Source organism: Temnothorax nylanderi, unplaced genomic scaffold (assembly GCF_030848795.1).
Source record: "Temnothorax nylanderi isolate EJ_2023f unplaced genomic scaffold, tnyl_v1.0 TNYL_tig0018_pilon, whole genome shotgun sequence".
In the NCBI taxonomy this organism is placed as follows: domain Eukaryota; kingdom Metazoa; phylum Arthropoda; class Insecta; order Hymenoptera; family Formicidae; genus Temnothorax; species Temnothorax nylanderi.
Window position 1 is genome coordinate 1,590,877 of NW_027249080.1, and position 24,165 is coordinate 1,615,041.

A 24,165-nucleotide genomic window follows, 5' to 3' on the forward strand; every position below is an offset into this window, starting at 1 on the left:
AAAAACTTATGTAATATTTATCCTGTTCTTTTTACTTTATTCTACATTCTACACTTAATATATTGTTAAGAATTATTCTGCGTATATATTATTATCGAAATAATTCTCAATAATATATATGTATATTTCAGAACTTGAATGCAGGAGATAAAAAAAAGTCATATGTTATGTTGGTTATGTTTTAGTTTCCAAATTATAAAAGTTAAAAAGTATGTTCAAAGCATTTGTATTTTAATACTTATTCTAAAAATAATATGTATCAGTAAAATATATTACTATATTAATTGTAAATGACAAAAGTTTACAAGGACATGTAATATATTATAGGTATGTAAAACATCAAAATATCTGGCCTACAAATCGAAGTAGAAAGCACAAATTGCTAGAAAACATTATTTTTCGATGAATTTTTGCCTGGCTTCTTTACCTTACCTTTCCATGCATGTGTATATGTACACGTATATTGACATATATGCAATATGTACACGTGACATGTATAAACACGTACATGCATATATACATGACGCCGGTAACGTAGCGTCGGATTCCATTCGTTCATATAACCTTGTTATCTGGACTTTGAAGCAATCAATTGGAGACGCAGGGTAAGATTAGTCCTATCCCAAACACTTTTGAAAAGAAATGCTACATATAATAAATGTGTTCGATAATTCATCGCTTTTTATAACCGCTTCGACATGTTGTAATGCAATATTCCAGGTTTCCTTTGCTTAGCGTTTTACTCATTGCTGCGCGGTGACAGAGAGAGAGATAACGCGATATCTTAAATTAAAGTATAAATTGTGCCAGTTATCTGCTCGTTATCAGTGTGATATATAAGCAGGATCTTAAATTGCATACGTGCACCTAGCATTCGTACTTTGCAAGAACCTTGAAACGTGACACGCAAGAGTCAGGATGGCATTAAGAGAAGTAAGCAATGGTTTCTTATGTTACGGATCTTTGCAGTAATTTTTTTAAGCATTAAACAATGCACGATTACGCGAAATGATTATGCACGGAGAATATCTTTGCAGGTGAAGGAATTGGTGAAGCTGTATAAATCGTTAGCTGCGTATCCGTCCTTAAGCAGCGCACAGATCTTGACTGCTAAGAGCGGCAAGTTATTCATACAGGCCTCATGGACGCAGAGGAATCTGGAGAGGAAGACGGATCAACGCTTCTTACAGAATTACGAATTAAATTCAGACTTGACTCTAGATTCTACCCAATTTCCAATTGATACTACCACAGAGTAAGCAATTTGGATATAATTAGCAGATGATGTAGAATATTTAATGTAAATATTGCCCACACTTTAGATGTATCCGTTTCGAACAGGTTGATGTACACCTTGACAAAGGATGAGGAACGCAGAGCTGTACTGCGACAAGTCACAATTGATAATTCTACAAAACAGTTCATAGAAATCTGGGATAAGCAACACTTCGTGAAAAATTATGATCTATCTGCTCTGGATGTCCATGGCGATGTTTACACCGATGGTACAAGTTTCGACGTATCTACCTTCCACATCTCAAACTTTTAATATTTTAAATATATATTAACTATGTGCTTCTTTTATAGTCGAATTTCGTTCATTTGAATGGTCTCCGGATAATACCATGGTTCTGTACATAGCAGAAAAAAAGCTCCCTAAGTCAGAACCGTTTTATAAGCAAAAATCATTGGATAAGGAAAAAAAAGAGGATGATGAAGCAACAGTGGTAAACTTTATTTCTTGTTTCTTTAAATTGTAGAGTTCTATTTGTATTTACATATCTTGTCTTATTTTTCTTATTGATACAGGGTAATGAATATATCTACAAACCACATTGGGGAGAACAATTAGTAGGTAAACACCGACCTGTTGTTGCTGTTCTCGATACGACGACGGATACCATTACAATTTCATCTGGAATACCAGATGAACTTTCTCCCGGTCAAGTGATTTGGACGAAAGATCAGGATGTAATTGGTGTTGCTTGGAAGCATGAACCACTATACTTGGGCCTTACTGCGTGCACCAATAGATATTCTTGGATATTTTTATTGAAAAATGGAGAATATCGTAAGGAATATTTAAATAATTAATAGGGAAGACATGTATAAAATGGCATAAAAAAATGATAACTTTTGTTACGCAGGAAAATTGTCTGATGAAGGATGTGCTGTGCACAGTCCTAGAATCAGCCCTGATGGAAATTATCTCGTGTGGTTGCAGAGGGAAGCAGGTCTCGTTCCACATCATAATGTGCACAAGCTTATGTTGCGAGATTTGAGAGTGGAGGAAGATCATGTAATGTTACACTAAATTAATGATTAGATTAATTATAAGGCAAAAATTAAATTAAGAAAAGTATGTTTAATATTTTGAGTTTCTATTGTTCCATTTCACATCTAGAATATCGAGATCGTGGAAGTAGTGCGAACAAGTAAAACAATTAATCATAACAGACAATTTTATGGAATATATGGTCGTTTACCTCGTCGTTGTTGGAGTGACAATTCTCAATACTTATTTTTTAGTACGCCTCAAAGAAACAATATCGTCTCGTACATCGTGAATATAAGTAAGATACTAACGCTTTATTGGTTAAACTATGATTTAATGCAATATATTTTCTTGTCATTTAAAAGAATAATAAACTGTCTTTACAGCAACGAAAGATATTACTGAGATAAGAAACGACAGAAGCAGTCTTTCTATACTGGACGTAAAGGGAGATGTGATTGCATTTGTGAACACTTCTTTAATGCAATATTCTACTCTTATAGCAGGTCGTTTTAACATTGAAGCGGCAAATAATGGAGATATTCTCAGAAGTGCGATTACACTTCCAATAAAAATTCGTGGAGAAATTATATATGAACCTAATGAATACAGTTATGATAACGATGACAGTATAAGTAAGTGAATCGTATTATCGTTAGCAACATAGACTTCCTAAGTCTATGGTTAGCACAATATCTCTTGATGCAGCTATTTGAATGTTGTTTCTCCACTTTTCAGAACAATTCAACTATATTTATTTCGGACCAAAAAATGGTAAAGATCAATCGGTACCTTTTATAGTTATACCACATGGAGGACCTCATAGCAATTTTGCAAATACATTTTCTCTCGAGTCTTCTTTCTTGATATCAGCAGGTAACATACAAATCGTAACTTTTTCTTTATATAACGTTTTAAAAGTTTTACTATATTAATTCTGTATAATTCAGGTTTTGCGGTAGTGCTAGTGAACTATCGCGGTTCTACGGGAATGGGCAGCGCGACGGTGGAGTATCTTCAAGGAAAAGTTGGGAACGTGGATGTGAAGGATTGCATAACTGCTACGCAGGAAGCGATCAAGAGATATCCTTGGCTCGATCCTAAACGCATAGGACTTAATGGCGGATCTCACGGTGGATTCTTGGTAGCACATTTGAGTGGGCAAGCTCCAGTAAGCGAGTCAAACTATAAATTTGTATCACAATCCATTAATTTGAATATCGATATAAAAGCTGTCTTTATTTTAGGATCTGTTTAAAGCAGTAATTGCAAAAAATCCGGTAATCGATATCGCTACCATGTTCGGCACATCTGACATCCCAGACTGGTAAAGAAATACTTAATACCTAATAACGATAGTCCTCACGTCCTAATTATTCAATATTCCATATTGGTATTTCAGTCGCAATGCTCTGACTAAGGAAGAGAAAATAGCATATCTTCATAATGTGTAAGCTTAATCGTTACGTGTATCAATGCAAATGTATCAATAGTCGCGATTAGTCTAAACCTGACTGAAATGCATAGTTTTCTTTTTATATAAATTTCATGAATCATTTATGACGACGGTTTAGGTAAACACGTTTGTATTCGCGTCATTTTTATTCTCTATTATCACTAACGTGATTTAATTTTTTTTATTGCAGGTGCGCTGTGGAAGCAGGTATTCTTTTCAACATTGTTACCGGTCCTTGGCCCAATGACAGCGACGTGTTTGTGAAAATGAGGAATTGCTCGCCCATAGTGCATGTCGATAAGGTCAAGGCACCAACCTTGATTTGTATTGGAACGAAAGATTTACGAGTACCATGCTCTCAAGGAACGATGTGGTACAACCGACTCAAAATTAATAAAGTGAAATCTAAGTAAGTTGGCATTCGTGTTTAAACTAAACACGAAGAATATAAAAATCTCGCATCGCTTATTGAGAGATTTGACATTACAGGATGCTCGTGTACGATGACAATCATCAGTTGGCAACTGGATCAGCTGAGATCGATCATATCATCAACGATTACCTATGGTTACTGGAGCATACGTCTAAAGAGTCTGAAGATAAAAAATAAATTGCAACATTTGATTATATGTATGTATATATACACATAGATTTTTATTATCACAAATGGAATATTTACATGATTTTATTACATACATTTTATAAAGAGACATAATATTTAATCTCCAAAAATATACGCACACGTCCAGTACTTGTATACATTATATAAAATTTTTATGCTTTATATACGTACAAAAATTATTTTATATATTTATATGTCGCGCATACTCAAGTAAGGCGTAGCATTCTCAAAGTATGTTACAATATATAGCGAGTTCACATAATACAATTGTCTATGAACACAACAGATCTCATCAGATTCTTTTTTTTTCGAGATATATAGAGAATTATCATTATATCAAATATTGTCGCAAATAAAATAACTTAAATAAGGGAAACTAACACAGATGTAAAGCTGATGAGATGTAGCTGTAAATTTAATTAACGTATTTAAAAAATACTGCACCGTTATTTTGATACGGAATTGTAATATTTCATCAAATACCAAGAAGCTGTTTTGAGGCCTCTATTTCTTCGTTGCCGTTATCGATGAACAAAATTCTCGTAGTATTATTTCTTAAATATTAGAAAATAATACAAAACGTAGAAATTCACATTTAAGACTCCTGTTTTCTCACTGTAATCATAAGTTATGTCGGAAGTGAGAATCATACAAACTTTTTTTCTTGCAATATGCTGTTGAACACTAATAATGGCGTATGAAAAACCTAATTTACTTCAGCGTATATTGCAAGAAAAAAATTATTGATCACATTATTTCTCGTTTCTGACGTCATAATTCAATGAGGTTGCAGTGAAGAAACGAAAACTTTGAAGCTATATATATAAGGAAAAAGAAACTTAACTGAGCTATCTATTAACCGCTGCATTTCGTATAATCTCATAATATATAAAAAGAAACAACGAACATAGTGTTGATATAACAGTACAGCGTATAAATGTGCTGCATGCAGTGGCGCAATTGGATGTGGACGGTGGATGAGCAGCAATGCTTCAATTATGAGGAATTACTTTGGGCAAAATGATTGAAATTGATGCATGCAATTCATTGATTTACTAACTCTCTTCATCCATTGTCAAAGAACGAACAAAGAACAGTAGTTAATGTCGCGTAGCTTCACGTCACAGTCATAACTGATTTATCTATAGCATCAATAGCATCCTGAAGCTGCGAGTTAACTCACGCTGCCAGGAAATATCGATTACATGAAGAATCGAAACTGATGCATGCATTTAATTTACCAATTTATCAGAGCGTTTTCTTTCATAATAAAATCCTGCTCGCACTTTGAAGAACAGTGTATGTGTAGAGAAGGATTGGTCTAGTTACGTCATCAGGTGCGTAACAACGCAGCGTCTAATTAAAACATTAGACGGTATGTTTAATGCACACTCAGTTCATCCTCGGATTCAATAACTTATGATCTGGCAGGATTACTCTGTTCGGGGAACAACGAGTCGTAACTGGGTGGCAGATCTTTGTCCGCAACAGGCGAGGACACCGCAACTTCCAACATAGGAGCTGTCGGCACCGCGCGATTGGATCCCTGGCCTCCGTCGGCGTCCGGCAAGGAAACCGGCCGCGAGCACGCGTTCGGGCCAGCGCAATCCGACGACCAGCACAACTTTTGCGATTTCTTGCAGATCCACAGACACATAACGAAGATAATGAAACAGAGGATCATGGTAGTGACCGCTCCTACGGTGACTTTCGTGGCGGTATCGTCCTTGGGGTATCGATCGTTGACCACGCAATTTGCCTCGTCCGAACATATGCCGAGAGGACAGTTGTAGATCTTGTCGCATAGGTATTCCTTCCGAATACAATTGTTCTGTCCGACCGGCTTGTATTCCTGGGAATCTGCCTGATTGCAACCTACAAATAGATTATCAATAAGATCTATGTTATCAATCTATATGTTTGTAACATTCAATATAAATGTGTTAAAGGAACATACTTTTGTACGGGGTATAAGCTATAATAAGATCCAAAGATTGTCCGTCTGGCACTTTTTCCTTAGAAATATATATTTCAGTTTCTATTGTGGCAGTCTCTGTGCTCCATGGTTTCCAATTTGCAACAGGTTTTCGAACAGGATCATATTCCGCATACATATCATAATTGTATGACCGGCTATCATTCGTGTAATCCGAATCGTCCTCGGGCTCAGGAACGGGAAGATACATTGTCTGGCTACGATCTATATCCCCACAGATCTTGTTCGTGTAATGACCGTCGCTTCTCTTGAACTAACGAAACGTCTGTCAAGACTCAAGAGTCTGATGCCGCAGGCTATCTAATTGCAATTGTCTTTATCTACTCACCCGTACGTAATCGATACAATGATCACCGTCGCGACGGAAAGCCATCTTCTGAACAACCGCGAAGAGGCCCTCGCTCTTGCCGGTCCTGAAGACGAACCTGCAGTGGCGATCAGCGTTGACGAGCCAGCGGTCGAACATGTGATGCGGGGTGACGATCGCCGCGGCGCCGTTAAGCATGTCGAGCGTGTGCTTCTTGTTCAGGATATGACAGATCCTCTCGCTCTCGAGGCGATCTGTGAAAAAGGAACACGTAGAGGTGAGGTTAAGCGACACATGGCAAAAAAGAAAGAGACAGAGAAATCTTTTTTTGCTGGCCGACTCGGACTTACACTCGTTATAATTGGCGTAACGCGCGCACGAGCACAGGTGCGCGATCACGATCAGCAGGTAGACGACGCCTGCGTCCCGGGCCATCTTCGGGTCGCGACCGCGCGGACCTGGGTGTCACAAGGCCATACAGGACGCGCGAGGAGCGTTGACACGGAGAAACGCCGTGTGAAACGTCGACGAGAGATTACTTTCGTGGATTTCAGCAGCGGCGCGGCGCCCGGAGCACACCGGAGCAGAAATTGCGCGACGTTGTTACCACGAGATGCGTCACCCATCCATCCCCCCCGGGGGTAACCAAACAAGTCCCGAGTCCCCCGACCTCCCGACGAGTCGATCGACGCCGCTGTCTTCGAGAAGACAGACATCGATCGCGCGATCGAGACCTCGACGATAGATCCTGCGTCGAGCGTCCCGGAGCGACGAGCGAAAGAGAAAGGGAGAAAGAAAGAAAGAAATATTGCTCGATATTCTCGATAATTAAATATAGATACGAAAAGAGAAAATGCGCTGCGAAGCGAATAGAAAAATCTACGTGGAGTTCGGAGAAGCAGAAACGGGCGCCACAGCTGTCAAGTGGCTAGAGATAGTCAACGAAAGTTGCGTTAGTGTCTACAGACTTTCTTACCTACGTCTATGATGTTTATTTCTATCAATACAAATTAACTTTAATCTTAGTTTAATTTACTTTTTATCTTTTTCTGTTTCTTAGAACTGTATGGATAAAATAGGATAATATAAGTTAAACACATGAGCGATTTTGATCAAGCTTTGATTAATTTGAGAGGATGCATTTGAAAATAATTAAAATATCAATTTTTTAACTTAAAAAGAAAGTACTTACATTCGTTCCTCGCTATACATTTTGAGCGCTAGAAAATGATTATTAAGTATTTAAAAAGAGAGAGCATGGCATATAATCCTTTCGCGATCTGAATAGTTAAAAGTAGATGGTTTTAAATTTTTATTTTGATTCGTCACCTAGTAGGACACTCACGTTGCCGTAATACTAATTATCAATAATGATGCAGATTGAACAGATTTACGAGGCCCGAAGAGACGCGACTACCAATCCGCTGGACCACGTGTTCGAATTATGCGGCTACTCGTGGTCCCTGCTTCCCGGCCAGGCATACAAGTGCAAAATATACTATCGACCGTTCGTGCCGTTCGCCATAAACGTAGATTACTTTACGATCGTGGACTCAGCTGGTGAACGCGCGGAGATCCAAGTCCGTGGAACGTGCATCGGTACGGAATCCCTTTCAATTAGCAGTCCTCGTTCAAGAAAAGGATCTTTCGTAGTTAAAGCCTGTTCGCCGAACTCCGAAAGCCCTCGACGATGTATTCTCGTTGGAGTAAAAATGATTGACTGAGCCTTTCGGAAGCCAAACCGATCAATTCTGCCTTTTTGAAAATTTCTTAATTTTAGTACCGGAGCGCTCCGATTAGTTTATAACTTCATCAATTTTTTCTGCTTTTTATTTCACGATCAGTTGATCAGCTTAACTTCCCAGAGGCTAAATTGTCAAAGCGCGACAGACGTCAGCAGGTTCGAAAAGAGATAATTGCGACATTATCTTTCTGTTGAAAAGCGTACGTCACCAGAAACTGAATAAATTAAGACACAGATAAGTCACGTCTAATTCGAGTTATGAGTCATTAATTATCCGGACACGTGTCCTGAAATTGCGACTACGTCTACGACGAACGTTCGTCACCGTGTGACGTGGATTGATCATTTACGTTCGCAGGACCTCTGATCTCCTCGTCCGCCACGAGATTAGTCATGATGTGCACGAGCGAGAATCGCGAGGCGAAGAAACGGATCAGACTCGTCAACGATTCGAAAGCTACGGCGACTTTCATGTTTGACGTCGATCCGCTTCGGAGACCATTCGAAGCAAGTCCACAGCACGGATATATCGAGCCATATTCTCGCAAGTGCGTGACGATTACCTTCGCGCCGCGGGAAGATGGGATCTACGCATGCCACTTTCCGTGCTTAATCCTGAATCATGTAATGAGTAAATTTGAATTTTCCATATTTATTAGAGCACGCAACCCTTCGTACATTGGAGTAAAGGGTCGGCAAACTATACGACCCAAATATAGCCGGCTGCCTATTTTCGTGCGGTCCGCGCAATTATATATTTCATTACATTTTGAATATTGTCAATAAAAAATTTATATTTTGTCTATCATTCTCTATAATTCTCTATAATCTTTTAATCTTACGTAATATCTTTTTGGACCGTTGAAATATTTACTATCTAGCTTTTTATGGAAAAAGTTTGCCGACTCCGGCCTGTTTATGATCCATACGTATATAAAAAATTCTTTATGCGTACGTGATATATTCACGATAATACATTTTACAGAAACCAATTATCATAGAGTTATACGGCTATTGCTGCACGGCGTTACGTAAAACGAGCGCACAGAGTCGATTTAATTATCCTGCGAGATTGAAAAATGGCTTTGAAGGATATACCAGCGATACTGTCGTCGCTACGCAAGATCTACCTACGGTCTCTTCGTCGAAGAATTGCATTGACTTTGGTCAGGCTGAAGTGGAGGAGGAAAACGCTGCGCGAAAAATTCCGGAAACTCTGTGTCTCACTAATCATAGCCAGTCCGACGTATTAATTAAATGGGACCAAGGTTTCTGTTCATCAAATTAGTAACATTTATTTCTATATATATGTTTTATCTTTTAACTTGTAAGATTATTTTTAACGGACGCAGAAAGTATAAAATTATAAATACCGTCGCATAAGCATATAGATCTATTCTTCTATCAACGATTGAGTAATTAATTGATAATTTATCTTGTATGTAGATGTTGAAGGAATTTTTTCCATAACACCTGCCGTCGCGAAGATACCGGCAAGCCAGACGGCTTTGTTCGAAGTCGCGTTTAGTCCCAACCGAGGTAGCAGTTTCTTTACAAGAGACCTCGTCGGAGATGTTTTTGTTGAGCAACAAAAAGACCGCTCTAGAAAAGAAACCCTGGAATTCCCTACAATCATGTCCGTACGGCTAATCGGTGCATACATTCTCTTTCTTTCTGTCTTTCTCTGTCTCTCGCGCTTGCATAATGTCCCGATTACCTAATTCAATCCGTCTTTTTTACACAGGTCACTCCTTCCCCGTTTTCTCTGACGGTTGGATTCCTCAGTACGAGATACCTCATGTAGTTAAGATGCCTCCTTGCATACCCTCGTCGCCGACGTACGCCACATTTTTAATAAGAAAATACGGACATCTACCATTAATGTACCATTTTGTACCACCGGCAACGAGCCACTTCGTCGTGAAGCCAATGATGGGAATAATTCATCAGTAACTTGCATTTAATATAAAATTTTATATCGCCCTAATTACTCTGGTTTAGCATGAAATCTCGTCGAAGACGCGCGCCGCACGTATCATATAAATAATTTACCGCAATGTTATCTACTATTTTTACACTCACGTGACATTTTTACTCTTTACAAATAGTTAAAACAATTTTTTATATCAGTATTTTTGCCGTTCAATAATATTTTCAGTTTCTACCCCTCAACGAAACATTATCATTCTTTTCAGAGATTATCAGATCATTGTAGTCGGCATGTTACCCGGAACTGACGACGAACGCGTTTATATGGAACGTTGGGCGATACGATTCAATGGAAATACCAAGTCGGAATGTTTCATAGATTTTCAGGGATACACAGAATACGCGAATGTCAATTTTAGCGATCGGAATATCGTGTGCTTCGCGCCGACATTTCCAGGCTGTCAAAGTCAACAACAGTTCTATATGCGAAATATCACTCGACACACAATACAGTAAATTTCTATAATGATATTAATATTGATTCCGTAGAATACATATTAAACCTATAAAGTAATAAAAATTGATTACATAATGTAACATAATGTAAAATGCACCAACGCAAACGACACATAATGTGTCGAAATTACTTAATAGTTTTACTATGAATTAAATTTAAAATATAAAAACTGTACGTTAATTATACGTGCCTAATTTTTTCTATTATTACAAAAAATTAATTAAGAGTATTTCTAGGGGAGTAAATAGGAATTAGATTATTGTTATGGTTGTCTTTGATTAATACCGATCCTTCAGATATGAATTTATTAACGTGGTGCCGGAACTTCAGATGCGAAATGGAAATGGCAAAATTTGCTCGAATGGTACTGTTATTCATGAGTGGTTATTCTGCCCTACAATACTTGGAGACTACGAATTTGACATAAATTGTGTATTGGTCGTACTGAGAGACGGAACTCCCGTTGGGCCTAGCGTCTGTGTAACATTGCATGTAACAGGAAGATGCGAATTTGGCTTTCTTGTGGTAAATTAATTAGTAAATAATAAAATAATAGAAATATAATAAAATACGTAATAAATAATTTCAATGCTGGATTCTGTTATGTTCTCCAGTCAGCGCCGGATGAATTAAATTTCGGAATTCAGGCGTACAAAGATACAAGAGAATTAAGTTTCCACGTATTTAACTCGAGCCCCGTAAATATCTATTACAAAATGATGTGTAGTCATTGCGACTGGCCAATCGGAAATATAGAGCATGATGTAAAAATACATCCGATCGCAGATACCGTTTTTGCCGGAAAAGATAAAATCATTACTGTTTCTATCACGCCTACTGCGCCGGGATGTTACGAATTTTTCGTTCAATATTTTGTGAGAATGAGTTCTGATACAGACACATTGATTCCAAGTCAGAAACCGAGGAATATCTGTAAAGTGTGCTGTTTATGTATATTGCCTACTTTGAAGGTAAAACGCAAATAGTATTATTTTAAAATAGCATTTGCCAATAGAAGCGCATTTTTTTGAATAATATAATTGTAATTGTAATGATTTTACGAAATGATATAATTGTAACAAATATAATGATCGTCCTTTTTTAATAAACGGTAGGTGACGGATCTGCAATGTTATGGGCCTTACCTGGACGTGAGCAAAGTTTTCCTTTGGAAACTGATGAAAATGAATACGTACATAGAATTTCATGTTGTTGTTTTTTCGATTTTATATAAACACAATTCATAAATGTTTTAATCGCAAGTCTGTGCATACATTTCTAGGATTAATATGTTACTTAGAGATTTGCAACCGGAAACGTCACAAACACTGCACATAAACTTCCCGGCAATGGTTTTACAAAAGAGCCCGGTTACCGTAAAATTGCTTCTAACAAACGCAGCTGCAGTGATTGCTTCATGGAATATTAAAAGAGTGCAGCTCTGTTCTTGTCGGCCGATTGCAAAAACCCAAGGCTTCAAATTTCAACGTGCGAAGTACGATTGCTTGCATAGGAAAGTGTGTTCTGTACAGCCAAAAACGGGAAATCTGAACGTATAACCCTTTACAGTAGTTTTACAGTAATTTTTCTGATTTATTTTTCTTATATTTTAATTTAATTTATTTATCATTGTCATATTTAAATAAATCGCAGCCAGGAGAAGAAGCCTGGATAACTCTAGAGCTGCGTTACATATTATTAGGAAAAACCGAGGCAAAGTGGGACTTGGACCTTGGAGATAATCGTCATATTTTTTTTATTATAATGATTGAATGTTTATCTGATTCTGATAATAAGCTCCACCTTTTACACGGCACGCATTTTAAGTTCCAGCCTGTTTTCTTTGGAGAGAAGAATCCTACCTATCAGGTTGTTTTTAGTTGCATTTAAAGATTAGATAACGTCCATAAAAATTTTTCAGGTAGAAATTTTTCAGGTGTGTTGGGTGCATAATGGTACGAATCATAGCATTCCGTTTTCCATAAGCCTGAAAGCAATGCGCGAAATAAATCAGGAATATTGCTATAAGGTTTTTTCCTGCGCGATTCCATACGTAATCGCGAATCCACACACTTCTGTCCCGATTCTTTTAAAATTTCAGCCAAGGCAATTCGGCATATTTAAAGTATATATGTATATAAATATATATGTATAACAAATTTAACAGATATGATTAATAAATAAATATTTTTCTCCAAATAAAAAGATATACATTTGGTGGATCCCTTTCTCAATAGGGGAAGTTGCGTTTGACTCTGGGTAACGAAGAGGAAGAACTGACAGTCGTAGGTGAATCCTCCTTGCCACATAAACCAGCAATTAGAGAATATGTGCCATGCGAACGTAACTTCGAGGATGATGAAAATATTCCTGTATACTTTAGTACTGACTGCATAAATATTTCGCACATCGCTACACACAGCCATGTAGTTAAAATGATTATGATGCACAATAATTTGGTGCAAGATGTACTCGCCTACGAATGGAAAAGGTATTCCTTTTCCACTTAAATTAAACTATACGAGCTATAAAAGAAATTATTATTAATCGGTCAAAGCAAAATAGAATTAATATTTCTTTATCACTATCAGACGTGAGATATCTGAAATAATTCACGTGGAGATTTTTCCGCGAAAAGGCTTGATAAAGCCAATGTCCGTTAAAAGCTTTTGTGTAACTATATACACGAAAGGATACCCTTGCATAATTGATATTGATATACCTTGCGAGTTTATTAATGCCAGCCAAAGGCGGGTCTATCAACGAAGTGTGTATATTCATGAAGGCTTATCCCAGGAACTGGAAGGGCAGTTTACTATCACAGAAAAAGGCATCAGCGTTCCAGTAAATAAAATATATAAAACTTCCCTGTGTAAAATTTTAGGAATTTAAAAACGATTTAAAAAAGTTATAATGTAAAATTGGTAGAAAATTAATTAGCAGATTCAATTGATGTAAAAAATAAGAATTTTTCTTTAAGCTTCTAAATTTATATATTTATTTGTATCTCAAGGAATTACCGGTAAAAATAGAATTGGAAAAACCTCAGCCGTTTTACAAAATCATAACGATTCGATGTTCGGTATATAGTGTGGAAGATAAATTTCTGAAAGTTAGCCTAATGAAAGAGCTAACAAGTGCACCGCCGAAAGGAATATGCCTTGAGGAAGAAAATGAGAAAATGATGACATTCGGGAAAGAAGATATTAGTCGGTCTTCGTTCATTATAGAAGGTCTACTGTGGTAAAACACTTAATTTTTATAAATATTATAAGCAATAATAAGCAAGATAATTTGAGATTAATTGGTTGAAAATGAACATTTTTAATAGTTTGATACACTTCGTTACATTTTAGGGAAATAGTCAATAGTAAATTGTTCAAAGACCTAATGCAAGATATTTTACGGGAAGAATCGAACTTATTTTACTCGCAATTCAGAATGAGTTTGCGCGAAAGAAAAAGATTGATACAGAGATCGTACATTTCACCACCGCGAGCGTTAATTAATCGTATATTTGAAGAGGTACTTTATTTTCGATTCGGTATTTATTAAAGGAGCATTAATTAACCGATCGACTTTATCTTGCAGATGTTATTCGTCATAATGCACGAAGAATTCGCTTTAAAGACAGCCCATTTAGTTCAGCATACAGATGTCAGACACACAGACTACTTGAACATGGTACCCAGCGTGAGCAGGAAAAAGACAATCAGTCGAGGTATTATAAAACATATATTATTTTTAAAAAATAATAATTAATTTTATTTCTTACGATCTGTTTTAGAAACGTGGTTGTTACATCAAGACAGACATCCCTCCTTGGTGTCAGAATTAGTACCTTCATCCAGAATATCCTTCGCCGTGTAATTATATACAATAGCCGGACATTATATGGAATTGCCGCTGCTAGCTATTCGTTGCAACATAAGGATCCGCGATCCTCTTGAACACGGCCAGAAATTTATCTCCTTTGTTCCTGGTGACTTTCATGCCTTCTTCAGTGCTTTCATATAATTTTTCCACTACAGGATCTGCCGCCTGCACCGACAAAATCTGTCAGTATCACCATCGTATAAGGAAAAAATAAATAAACAGTTGCACTTACCAAATCCTGCTTGGTAACTTCTTCGAACAGTGGGTGTTCTTGGAAGTGTTGAACTATCCATTTATGTAGGTCTTCCACGTCCGTTACGGTATATACAACAGCCTACGTAATAATAATTTTACAAAATTAGTCTTATATAAGTAATGTAAACAAACCAAGCGATACTTACTCCCTCGGCTAGAACATAAGCGTATTCCGCTAACAGAGACTTGTTTATTATTCTCCATTTATGCTTCGACTTTTTGAAGTGTGGATCTGGATACAGGAAAAACATCTTCTTTAGCTACGCAAATTAAAGATGTGGATTAATATGCAGATCATTCTATCCTCTCACCATGCATTGGATAATCAAGACTTTTTGTTTACTTGTCCTTTGTAGAAATAATTTGGCAGGTATTTCATGGCGTTTGTTCTCAGGCAGGCGATGTTCTGGTATCGGCCGGGATTTTGTGACCGTAAGGCAGCGATGCGATCCATAACGTAGTCCGATACTTTTACTCTGATTTCCATACCGAGTATCAGATTATCCGGGAACATCGGGGACAGGGTAACTGAGGATTAATTCAATCGATTGATTACTTTGATCTTTCGGTAATATGTTAGAAGAAAAAAGACAAATTACCCAGTAATCCTCCGTAGCCACAACCAATGTCTGCAAATTCTACAAGTTTCTGCGTCTCTGGCGTTTGCTCAGCGTTGCTCCGAAAGTGCTGCGGATACAAGGCGCTCCAATCCATTAAGTCTGGTTTTATCGGGCTGCAATAAATAGCAGACGGTAACGACGGTAACTCTTGTAATATTACTCTTGTAATATTGACGAGAGATTCACAAAGAGAACTACTCACTACTCGATGCAGTGATCGGCTATGGGATTCGAATGCGCGCGTTGTCTGTAATATTTCTTTTGCGGTAATGCCAGCGTCGTCGACATGATTACAGCAACGCTAAAGGCTTTCAAATCGAAAGAATACCGAAGCCTGCGAGACACCTATTTGATTCTTCCTTCACCGATGCAACGTGTCAAAATGCAATTGTATTTTGGGAGGTTAAATCAAGCCATGAGATCTCTTTTAATCATCGCATCTTGTTCCAGCGAGATAAATTACATTCCAGCACTTCAGAAAGAAAAAGAAACATACAAATGTGCAATCAAAAAAAGACGGAAATTTTTTTCGAGCGTGTGAAACAAAACGAGAAGACATGTACGCTTTTAACGAGGAGGGAGAAGAGAGAACAGAAATCACGGAAACGTGCAGAAGGTTAATTAGTAAGCTCAATTAAAAGCGCAGAACTCAGCAGTGCGATGAATCTCTAGTCTTATCTGCCGCGAGCTACTGATAAAGGAGCTCCGAATACGGATCCGTAATTCTGTATATGTATTTTCCAAATCTACACATCTATTATGTATACGTATGTACATTTAAAGTGCAGAGAAAGTGCGGCGCACGTGCGTGACGTGCGCGGGAGTCGGAGTCAGTCGGAGTCGGGATGGTCGGGACGTCGGGATACACTCGGGTGACTCGGGACGATCAGCTGATCGCGGCGCCATTGCCGGGCTCCGCCTGGCGGACGACGACGGCATTAACGACGCGGCGAGAAAGAAAGACGTGTCCGTGACGAGGCGGCGGGGGACGAGTCCTTCGACGCACGGTGCGAGAGACTCTTTCCTTTGTTGTTGCGGCCGCCGTCGACGTCGTCGTCTTCCTCCATCGCGGCCTTGTCGACGTCAGTGAGACATGTAATCGCGGGCGGGAAACGTGGCTCACTTACATAATCGCGCGCGGGTCGAGAGAGAGCCGGCTGAGAGAACGGCGACTCCTCGGGGGAATCCCTCAGGTGAGGTTAGGGCTCGGGATCCCCGTCCCTGCGACGGCTGCGACGTTGCTCCTTTGCGTCTACTCTCCGGGGACCCCGCGATGAATCCAGCTTGACCGCCGTCACCCTATGTCACCCTACGCAAACGCGTAGTCTTTGCCCTTTGCAAACGCAAACCTCTCGTGTAACATTCGGACGAGAAACGCATCGCGCAAACGACTGCGTCGTTGCGGTGACAGGAAACCGTCCCGGTTTCCTGGACGACAATGTCGCTTCCGATCGAGATACGAGCGGAAAATCGAGATTTTACGCTATCCACGTTATCGGGGACGTTACTAATTAATATTAGATGGGATTTGAATAAATAGCTAATTGTTTTATCAATAACTCGGCGCGAATTCTTTTCAAATAGTAAGAAAGGCGTAAGGGCGAGGGGGAGGGAGAAAGACAAAGAGATATTATTTCGAGCATGCAAACGCAATAAAACCTCTATAAATTACACGAATCCTAGTACGAATTTAATATTGCAAATTGTTTGCGCAAGTGTGATTATTCTCTAATTTCCAGATTATGCCATGTAACTTTTTGAGCAGCTATTTATCCCTCGTTTCCGGTTTTTCAGGCACATGAGACAGATTTTATTTCATGACGACGTCGGATCTTTTGAGGGAGCGATCTTTCATTTAGTTGGTAAGTCATCTTGCTTTTGTATTGCTCGACTAATGAGCAAGTTAATGCAATAACGCGTGCACGAACAGAAAAAATCATATTTTAATAGCACTAATTGTAATTATAAATGTATACAAAAATTCTAAATGAGAAAGAATTCTTTTTTCTTATAGAATCCACGGATCAAAGATATTAATTGGGAATTTTATTTATATTTACGAGCAATCTAATTTGCATGACTTAATTATCGACGTCAACTTCATAACGCGTTATTATGTTTTAACATTTTTATTTTAAACCCGAAAAGTTTGAGAAATTGTAATGCAGTAAATAATAATTCTTGTGAATATTTATTACGAATTAAAATATTCGCATTAATTGATCGCGCAACTAATTTAACATAATAATTAATTGATATAGTTAATCAAATAATTCTTTGTACTGTTAATAATTGACTTATCATATGTGTAATTATCAAATAATTACCGGACAATATGTGCTAAAACTAGTTAAAAACTTGTTGCAATAAATGCAACTTGTAAAAAATGTTATCGGAATTAACGATCGTGTTTAAAACAACCTTCTCACAGAAATTAGTGCCTGCACTTAATTTAGCGCTTCGTCCACGTGGAAACAGTCGCACGCGTCACACGATGTATCGATTGCATAAATGGAATGTAGATAAGTTTCAAGGAAATTACATAATGCGATTGGTATTTGCGTTCCAATCGGCGATCGTTAAATCGATTATAATGATTTCCAACAGATATGTTTTTTTTTTTCGAGCACTTTTTCATGTTGCACGTGGATTGATTGATAGGTATGCATTTGATTGCAAAATGTCGAGCACAAGTTTTATGCGCGAACGTCATTAAAACTGCAAATGGTTTGAAAGATTAGCAGATGCAGACAGGCGCAGAATTAACAGTTTCGAATATCTAGCATTTATAATGTCTAGAAAAATGCACAGACCCAGAGAAACAAAATGCTAAAGAATTCGTTAGCTGAAAGTCTTATTAGAATAAGCATTTATTATATATCGAATATATCATCATAGCGTTATAAAGCAATGAACATAGATGTTTTTAAGTAAAAGATATTCTTGCGATTGTTAATATTGTTAAAAATTTTACACTCAAATGTCGAATTTTTTTATCGTAAAACGAGCGAGGAAGGTACTTATTCGCACTCTTCTTTGGACGAGGCAGATCGTCTAACGCGATGTCATTTATATGCAAACCGTTTGTCGCGTTCGCGCTCGGAGCATTTTGAGAACCGCTGGTTCATGCGAACCTCGCGTGCCGAATACGACAAAGCCTGCCGAGTGATCGTACGTAAATATAAATCGGGTGACACACGACTCTAGTTACTCGACGAAATCATCGGCGAATTGGTAATACACAAATCCGTCTGTCCGCGAAGAAGAATGTCGCACCAAGATGACTCGGCATCCGAATCTAAAACCACGTCTCCAAAATGGAACATGTATTGGGATCCTAGGTCGTGGTTCAACTCTAATACAAGCCCCGATTTGGTAAATAGTTGAAATTGATAATTTCTTTCCAAACAAATCGTGAAACCTACTAGGCTGATAGTCGCTCTACTTCGCGCTGCGAGCGCGTCAAGTTCCCTTTGTCTCGTTGATAATTCTGGGGAAAACATTTCGCATGTATCTTGCCTTATATCTCCGTTGTTAGAGAGAAGTAAATAGGTCGAGCTTATTGAATCGTACATTTTTCATATATTGCACGTACAGGATTGCTAACAGCTGATACCATTGTTATCAATCAGGGTTTCCTCGATATGTGCTATTTCTCTAAATATAGCGAGTATTATGTCGTATCACGTGTGAAAAATAGTTTTGTGACAAGTAACAACTTTGATTATTTTAATTATCACATTTCTCTAAACGAGGAGTCGCTTGCCTTTTTCTTTATTAAAAAAATTGCTGTTCCTGTTTTTTTTATTGAAACTTTGTAATTGAAACAAAATTAATTAATAATGTTAAATTTATCAACTGACTTTCTTTCATATACACAGAAATTGTAGAAAGTTTGTTGCCTCCCTATACCGGTATGAATTAATCAATCTTCTTTCTTTCTTTCTTTCTTTCTTTCTTTTTTTATTCGGGCAACCGGTTTTCGTCGTCTCATAAACATAGCAGGCGAGCGTTTACATCGCACATCTCGTACCGTTATCCATTCTCACATACACATTTTCAATACTACATTGTTCGTCGACATTTGTTTAGTCTGGCACAGCTGATGCATTCAACGATCAGCTGTTCGTACTTATAGTCGGCGCGCAACTCCTGAGTTGTCGAATACTTCTCTGTATCATGCAAGTAACGGAATAAACATAACATACTTTAACTAATTTCGAAATGAGATTTCTCTCCGACAGTTGATCCTGTCAAATGCGATATCTAAAGTTCTTCTACGGACAAGATACTGAAATGATTATAGGAATGGAATAGTTAGTGCTTATACAAAATATAAAATTTTATATGAAAAATTTACCGAGTCGATAATATCTTTTAATGTATTTATTATAATTTATGTATCTATTACATACTATATTTATTACATACGCTAAATAATTTGTTGTATTCGTTAGAATGAATTAAAAGACATTGGACATTTCGCAGTTTATATTTTTACCGCACATTCGAGTTTTGATCTACCTGATTATTATTCTATTGATATTGGACACACACACACACACACACAAAATATCTATATTTATCAAATAAAACGTAAAATAGAATTGCCATATTTAGCATTAAAATGTGCGGAAAATACGAGTTAGAGTATCCAAGTGACTCTATGTAAATATTATCGTTAGCATTCTGACTAACCTACCATTAAATGTGACTTTTTTTAAACGTAATCTTATCTCAATGCTTAGTAAATAATCTTTAATGAATCATTCCAAACAGAGTTTCATGCAGAAAAATTACACATTAAATATGAAAATTTATTAACGGACCAAAATACAAACGACCCAAGATACAAACAACTCCTGAAGGATGATACTTAATGCTAATAGAGATAAAAAAGGTCAACGTCTTCCTGGACGTTCTCCTATAATATATCCTCCCACGATGATGACGTCGTCGTTAGTGCGCGTTTCCCCTCTCTTTCTTTTTCGCACCACCTGGTGAACGGGCCGGCCACGTGGATCGCCCACACGCGAATGTCAGGTGTTGTTGCTTCGGTCAATTGTTCTCTCGGCCGCAGTACGCGAAGGATGTTGCGCCGCTCGGCATCGGCTTCATGCGAGCGCCGACCGAGCCAGCCGCGCAATCAAACTATCGTCATCAATCTGTGGTTTTCTTCGTCTTGGCCGTCCTGATTTCGCCATTCAGTGCGCGAGATACTTTCATCATTCGCGTATTTTTAGCGCAATGATACTATTCGACGGAGAACATGAAGTATTAATTATAAATTGAAAAATTAATTATAATACAGTGAATAAAACATTTAAAATTTTGATAAATAGCGATTAGAAATTAGGTAAATATTGTGTTTGTCAATGTGCAGTGTCGATATGTGTTTTGTGACAACCGTATGAATTTCTTTCTAGAAATATGATTGGTATATTGTGAGATTGTTAATGGTGTTTCTCGTAATGAAATTATGTATTGATAGAAAGGCGTATAGTTTAAAAGGCAGATATATATGTATATATATAGATTCTTACGATACGGTGCGTCGTAATACGAGATCCTTCGAATCAAGGAAATTTCCAGTGGTCAGGCAGGGCATGAATAATCATGCACCAAGAAAAGATTCTCGCCAACGATACGCTCTTCATCGGTCATCTGCAATTCGTGAGGTTTTTGCAAATTGCGTGACGTCGGAAATCGTGATAGTCGTGACGATCGTGACTAACGTGACGTATCGCTTCGTTTAGCGAATGATTAAAAGCCCAAGTCTTCGATCCTTGGCCTCAATCTACTTTGCCGTGGTTTATGATGACTGTTCTACTGCACCCTTAGACTACATTGACGGCAGGAGCTCCGACGATCGTTTTTACTTTCAGACAAGGAGTAAATTTGCGTTTGATTTTGCCGTACTTGTCATTGACGACTGGAAGATATCTCATTATTGTCTTTGCGAATTTATCGCTCTAGAATCCCTAATTAACGTTCTTTCAGAGATAACAGTCACTCCTCTATTTGCGAAAATTGCTCGAAGCGTTTCTACTCACTGATGCGATAATAAGTCTCGACATTATAATTTTAATAGCTCTCAGTTTTATTCGCAATTATTAAATCTAATGGAGATGTTCCTGGCCGAAGATTTTAAAATTAGACATTGAAATAATAAGAAAATAGGCAATAAAATAACAAAGAACAGTAGACTGTTAATGAAAAAGACATTCAGCCATTTAGCGCTATCACAAGGTCATTCTTTGCAAGTCAACGGTGTAAGTTTCTACATTTCTTGTCTGCTTCGGACTTCTTACTGTTCGATCGTTTTCCTGTCCTATATATTCGCGACGCGTGGCCTGAATTCACCCGATTTACTTTTCGCAGAACACTCGATGCCGAAGTAGCGCGAAAATAATTCACGGCACGCATACCAGCGGAGATGTCAACGTTTCGATGAAATAACAAAATAACTTATCGTTTCGTATCCTAAAATAAAGTCAAAGCGACATTGCTTCGAGACGACGTCATATCTGTATAACGCTACATGCTATTCCGTTTCTGCATTTTCGAATTTAACAAGTCAACGCTGTCTTACATTATATACTTTTGTTAGCATAAATATTTCATTACAAATATTTATATGTATATAAATTGCAAACAATTAAAGTAATAAATATATATATATATATATATATATATATCATAACTTAAAATTTCTATTTAACATTTTTTTAATTTAATGTAAATTTAATTTGTTCTAATTTTCGGGCTGATAATACAGTAAAATATTAAATACATCTTTAAGAATAAAATATAATTGAGTAATAAAAAGAATAATAAAATATAGGCCCAAAATATTTTACACATTGTTAGATGCAGAAACGTGACTGCTTATCAAGTACTTAAAAGAGAAGCGATATGTGTCGGACTGAAATGATAAATAACCGACAAAGAGGAGATAAGCCACGCGTGCAAAAACGTTGGCAAATACCCTCCCACGCGCATATTTACCTTCATTTTCCTCCCGGTAGTGCAACAGTGAAAGCACGATCTCTAATAGTGCGCGGATCAGCTGATCCATCGATTCTTTCGTGCGATCGACCATTACACCGATCGGTCCGATAACACTTTATCCCCGACCGGATAATTCTATTTCAGAGTCACTCGCTTAATCGCGATTTTTAATCCATTAGTGTCGTGCCGCGAATTATTGAAATCGTGCGCGCGTTATTGATCGTTCGCGGTAATCGCTGACAATTTTTCGACATTTTTTATTTGTTTACATGCACGTTTAAATTATATTAAAAGTTATATTATTGTTATATTGAACGATCAAAACCCCCTATCTATCTGATATGGCAACAAACGTAAGTCATAAAAAGCGACGCCCTCGTTTATTACTCCGCTCCATGGTGACAATCGTTATCTTTGCAAAAATGTCATCGACGGTTCGTGTGCAAACACGAAAGTGTAGTTTGCCGAATTCCTTCGAAGAACTCGATGTAATTGATGACAGTGCAAGGTACACTCGCCGTCTAATCTAACATGACATAAATGACATAAATATTACCAAACACTTCAAGAATATATAGATAAATAATTCCAGACTTATTGCTCCGTCAGTACACTATCAATAATAAAATATTGAAAGCTAGGAGAGAGAAACGAGTCTTGGTTTAGTGTATAATTAAGTAATTAATTTTTTAAAAATAATAAATAGAGACATGCAAGATAATTAATGGCCTGTTAATATCACTACTGCAATCAGCATCATCGTCACGAGCCTCGAAGATGATACTTCCCGCGTTTCTTGCTTCTTAAGCCAGTTACGGCTTTACGCGACTGATATTCATGCGCAATTTTACGTAAATGCGATAGTCATGATGACACAGTGTGACCACACAACGAACGATATCACGTACTTACCACGCTTCGAAGCATCCTCGTAGCCTTGAGACTACCGAGAAGAGAGTCAAGGAAACGCATGCAACGGACGATTAGTCCTGCGTTCCTGTTGCCATGAGCTAACAACGATTTTGAGAAGTGACTTGGCACAGCACGGTCGGGTCGTCGCGTCTCGACGCACGCTTCTAAATTCCGCTTCATCGAATATGCGATTAATTAAGCAATTATGAGAGTTAGCCGAGGTGAACGTGTTTGGTGCAACGATATTATTTAAAGTGTTGACGAACGTGAGATGGTGCCATGTCTCAAATACATATCGGCTCCTCCTTACGTCACCGAAAATCTCGAAGTCGAAGCTTATTTAGCGCGAAATTAAACAGCATCATGGATTCCGGGACTATCGCGAGTGGTGAATGAAACTTTTACGTTAAACGATCCGAATCATTTGTCGAGAAACAATCGTCCTCGAAATGTCGCATTTTCGAGTGAAGAGCAGAGTGCTCGGTGACAAGACCTACAAGCACGTTACTGGGACAGGAGAATGTCGCAGAAATCAATTTTCTCTGTTGAAAGGACGGCCTCAAAACATCGTACATCGTCTGGAGCATCGATTCCATGAGGTAACTTTCCTTGGAAGAATATTACGCGAACGCTCGCCTTCCGTAA

The 24,165-nt window shown here is 37.8% G+C and overlaps 5 protein-coding genes and 1 long non-coding RNA gene across 14 annotated transcripts in view; 3 read left to right on the forward strand and 3 right to left on the reverse strand.

Annotated features, from left to right (window-relative positions):
• Positions 1-495: 495 nt before the first annotated feature.
• LOC139768845 (acylamino-acid-releasing enzyme) lies at positions 496-6,305 on the forward strand. 3 transcript variants are annotated; one of them, XM_071699452.1, is made up of 16 exons: positions 496-605; positions 721-933; positions 1,038-1,255; positions 1,342-1,505; positions 1,588-1,727; positions 1,810-2,071; positions 2,148-2,299; positions 2,405-2,573; positions 2,662-2,910; positions 3,014-3,151; positions 3,226-3,446; positions 3,523-3,602; positions 3,678-3,725; positions 3,922-4,140; positions 4,221-4,361; positions 5,785-6,305. In XM_071699452.1, exons 2-15 carry the CDS (start codon positions 919-921, stop codon positions 4,339-4,341), a joined length of 2,196 nt encoding a protein of 731 aa, XP_071555553.1. In that variant the 5' UTR covers positions 496-605; positions 721-918; the 3' UTR covers positions 4,342-4,361; positions 5,785-6,305. The 3 variants fall into 3 exon arrangements, with proteins under 3 accessions (XP_071555553.1, XP_071555552.1, XP_071555554.1); XM_071699451.1 differs by lacking the exon at positions 5,785-6,305 and having other exon boundaries at positions 4,221-4,515; XM_071699453.1 differs by lacking the exons at positions 3,678-3,725; positions 5,785-6,305 and having other exon boundaries at positions 4,221-4,515.
• On the reverse strand, positions 4,363-7,303 carry LOC139768848 (uncharacterized). Its single transcript, XM_071699456.1, has 4 exons — positions 7,007-7,303; positions 6,678-6,910; positions 6,311-6,602; positions 4,363-6,228 (listed from the first exon to the last, which is right to left on the reverse strand). The coding sequence occupies exons 1-4, from the start codon at positions 7,089-7,091 to the stop codon at positions 5,771-5,773; spliced, it is 1,068 nt and encodes a 355-aa protein (XP_071555557.1). The 5' UTR covers positions 7,092-7,303; the 3' UTR covers positions 4,363-5,770.
• A 184-nt stretch (positions 7,304-7,487) lies between these two features.
• LOC139768753 (cilia- and flagella-associated protein 65) lies at positions 7,488-14,716 on the forward strand. Its single transcript, XM_071699276.1, has 18 exons — positions 7,488-7,608; positions 8,036-8,255; positions 8,759-9,024; positions 9,386-9,668; positions 9,847-10,053; positions 10,145-10,349; positions 10,596-10,841; positions 11,143-11,371; positions 11,962-12,038; positions 12,129-12,399; positions 12,500-12,715; positions 12,783-12,971; positions 13,084-13,337; positions 13,438-13,690; positions 13,860-14,089; positions 14,203-14,371; positions 14,438-14,567; positions 14,634-14,716. Exons 1-18 carry the CDS (start codon positions 7,510-7,512, stop codon positions 14,714-14,716), a joined length of 3,627 nt encoding a protein of 1,208 aa, XP_071555377.1. The 5' UTR covers positions 7,488-7,509.
• On the reverse strand, positions 12,049-16,743 carry LOC139768849 (tRNA (guanine-N(7)-)-methyltransferase). 6 transcript variants are annotated; one of them, XR_011717443.1, is made up of 7 exons: positions 15,800-16,363; positions 15,577-15,710; positions 15,321-15,505; positions 15,124-15,237; positions 14,955-15,056; positions 14,622-14,887; positions 12,049-12,833 (listed from the first exon to the last, which is right to left on the reverse strand). XR_011717443.1 is itself a non-coding variant. In XM_071699460.1 (7 exons), the coding sequence occupies exons 2-7, from the start codon at positions 15,883-15,885 to the stop codon at positions 14,756-14,758; spliced, it is 753 nt and encodes a 250-aa protein (XP_071555561.1). In that variant the 5' UTR covers positions 15,886-16,069; positions 16,725-16,743; the 3' UTR covers positions 14,563-14,755. The 6 variants fall into 6 exon arrangements, 3 of the variants coding, with proteins under 3 accessions (XP_071555561.1, XP_071555559.1, XP_071555560.1); XR_011717441.1 differs by lacking the exon at positions 12,049-12,833 and adding an exon at positions 14,147-14,517; XR_011717442.1 differs by lacking the exon at positions 12,049-12,833 and adding an exon at positions 14,147-14,520.
• Positions 16,619-24,165, forward strand: part of Arms (Ankyrin repeat-rich membrane spanning) — a 33,915-nt gene continuing 26,368 nt past the window's right edge. Inside the window, exons 1-2 of one of the 2 annotated variants that reach the window (XM_071699448.1) lie at positions 16,619-16,790; positions 17,392-17,459. Coding sequence is in view for 1 of the 2 variants with exons in the window: in XM_071699447.1 (XP_071555548.1) it covers positions 23,970-24,119 (150 nt within the window). In the remaining variant the exon portion in view is untranslated. Of the gene's footprint in view, positions 16,791-17,391; positions 17,460-23,289; positions 24,120-24,165 lie in introns of those variants that run through there. The other variant, XM_071699447.1, reaches the window with a different exon arrangement.
• On the reverse strand, positions 20,394-22,859 carry LOC139768851 (uncharacterized). The gene is made up of 2 exons (XR_011717445.1): positions 21,141-22,859; positions 20,394-20,850 (listed from the first exon to the last, which is right to left on the reverse strand). It is a non-coding gene; the product is annotated as an uncharacterized lncRNA (long non-coding RNA).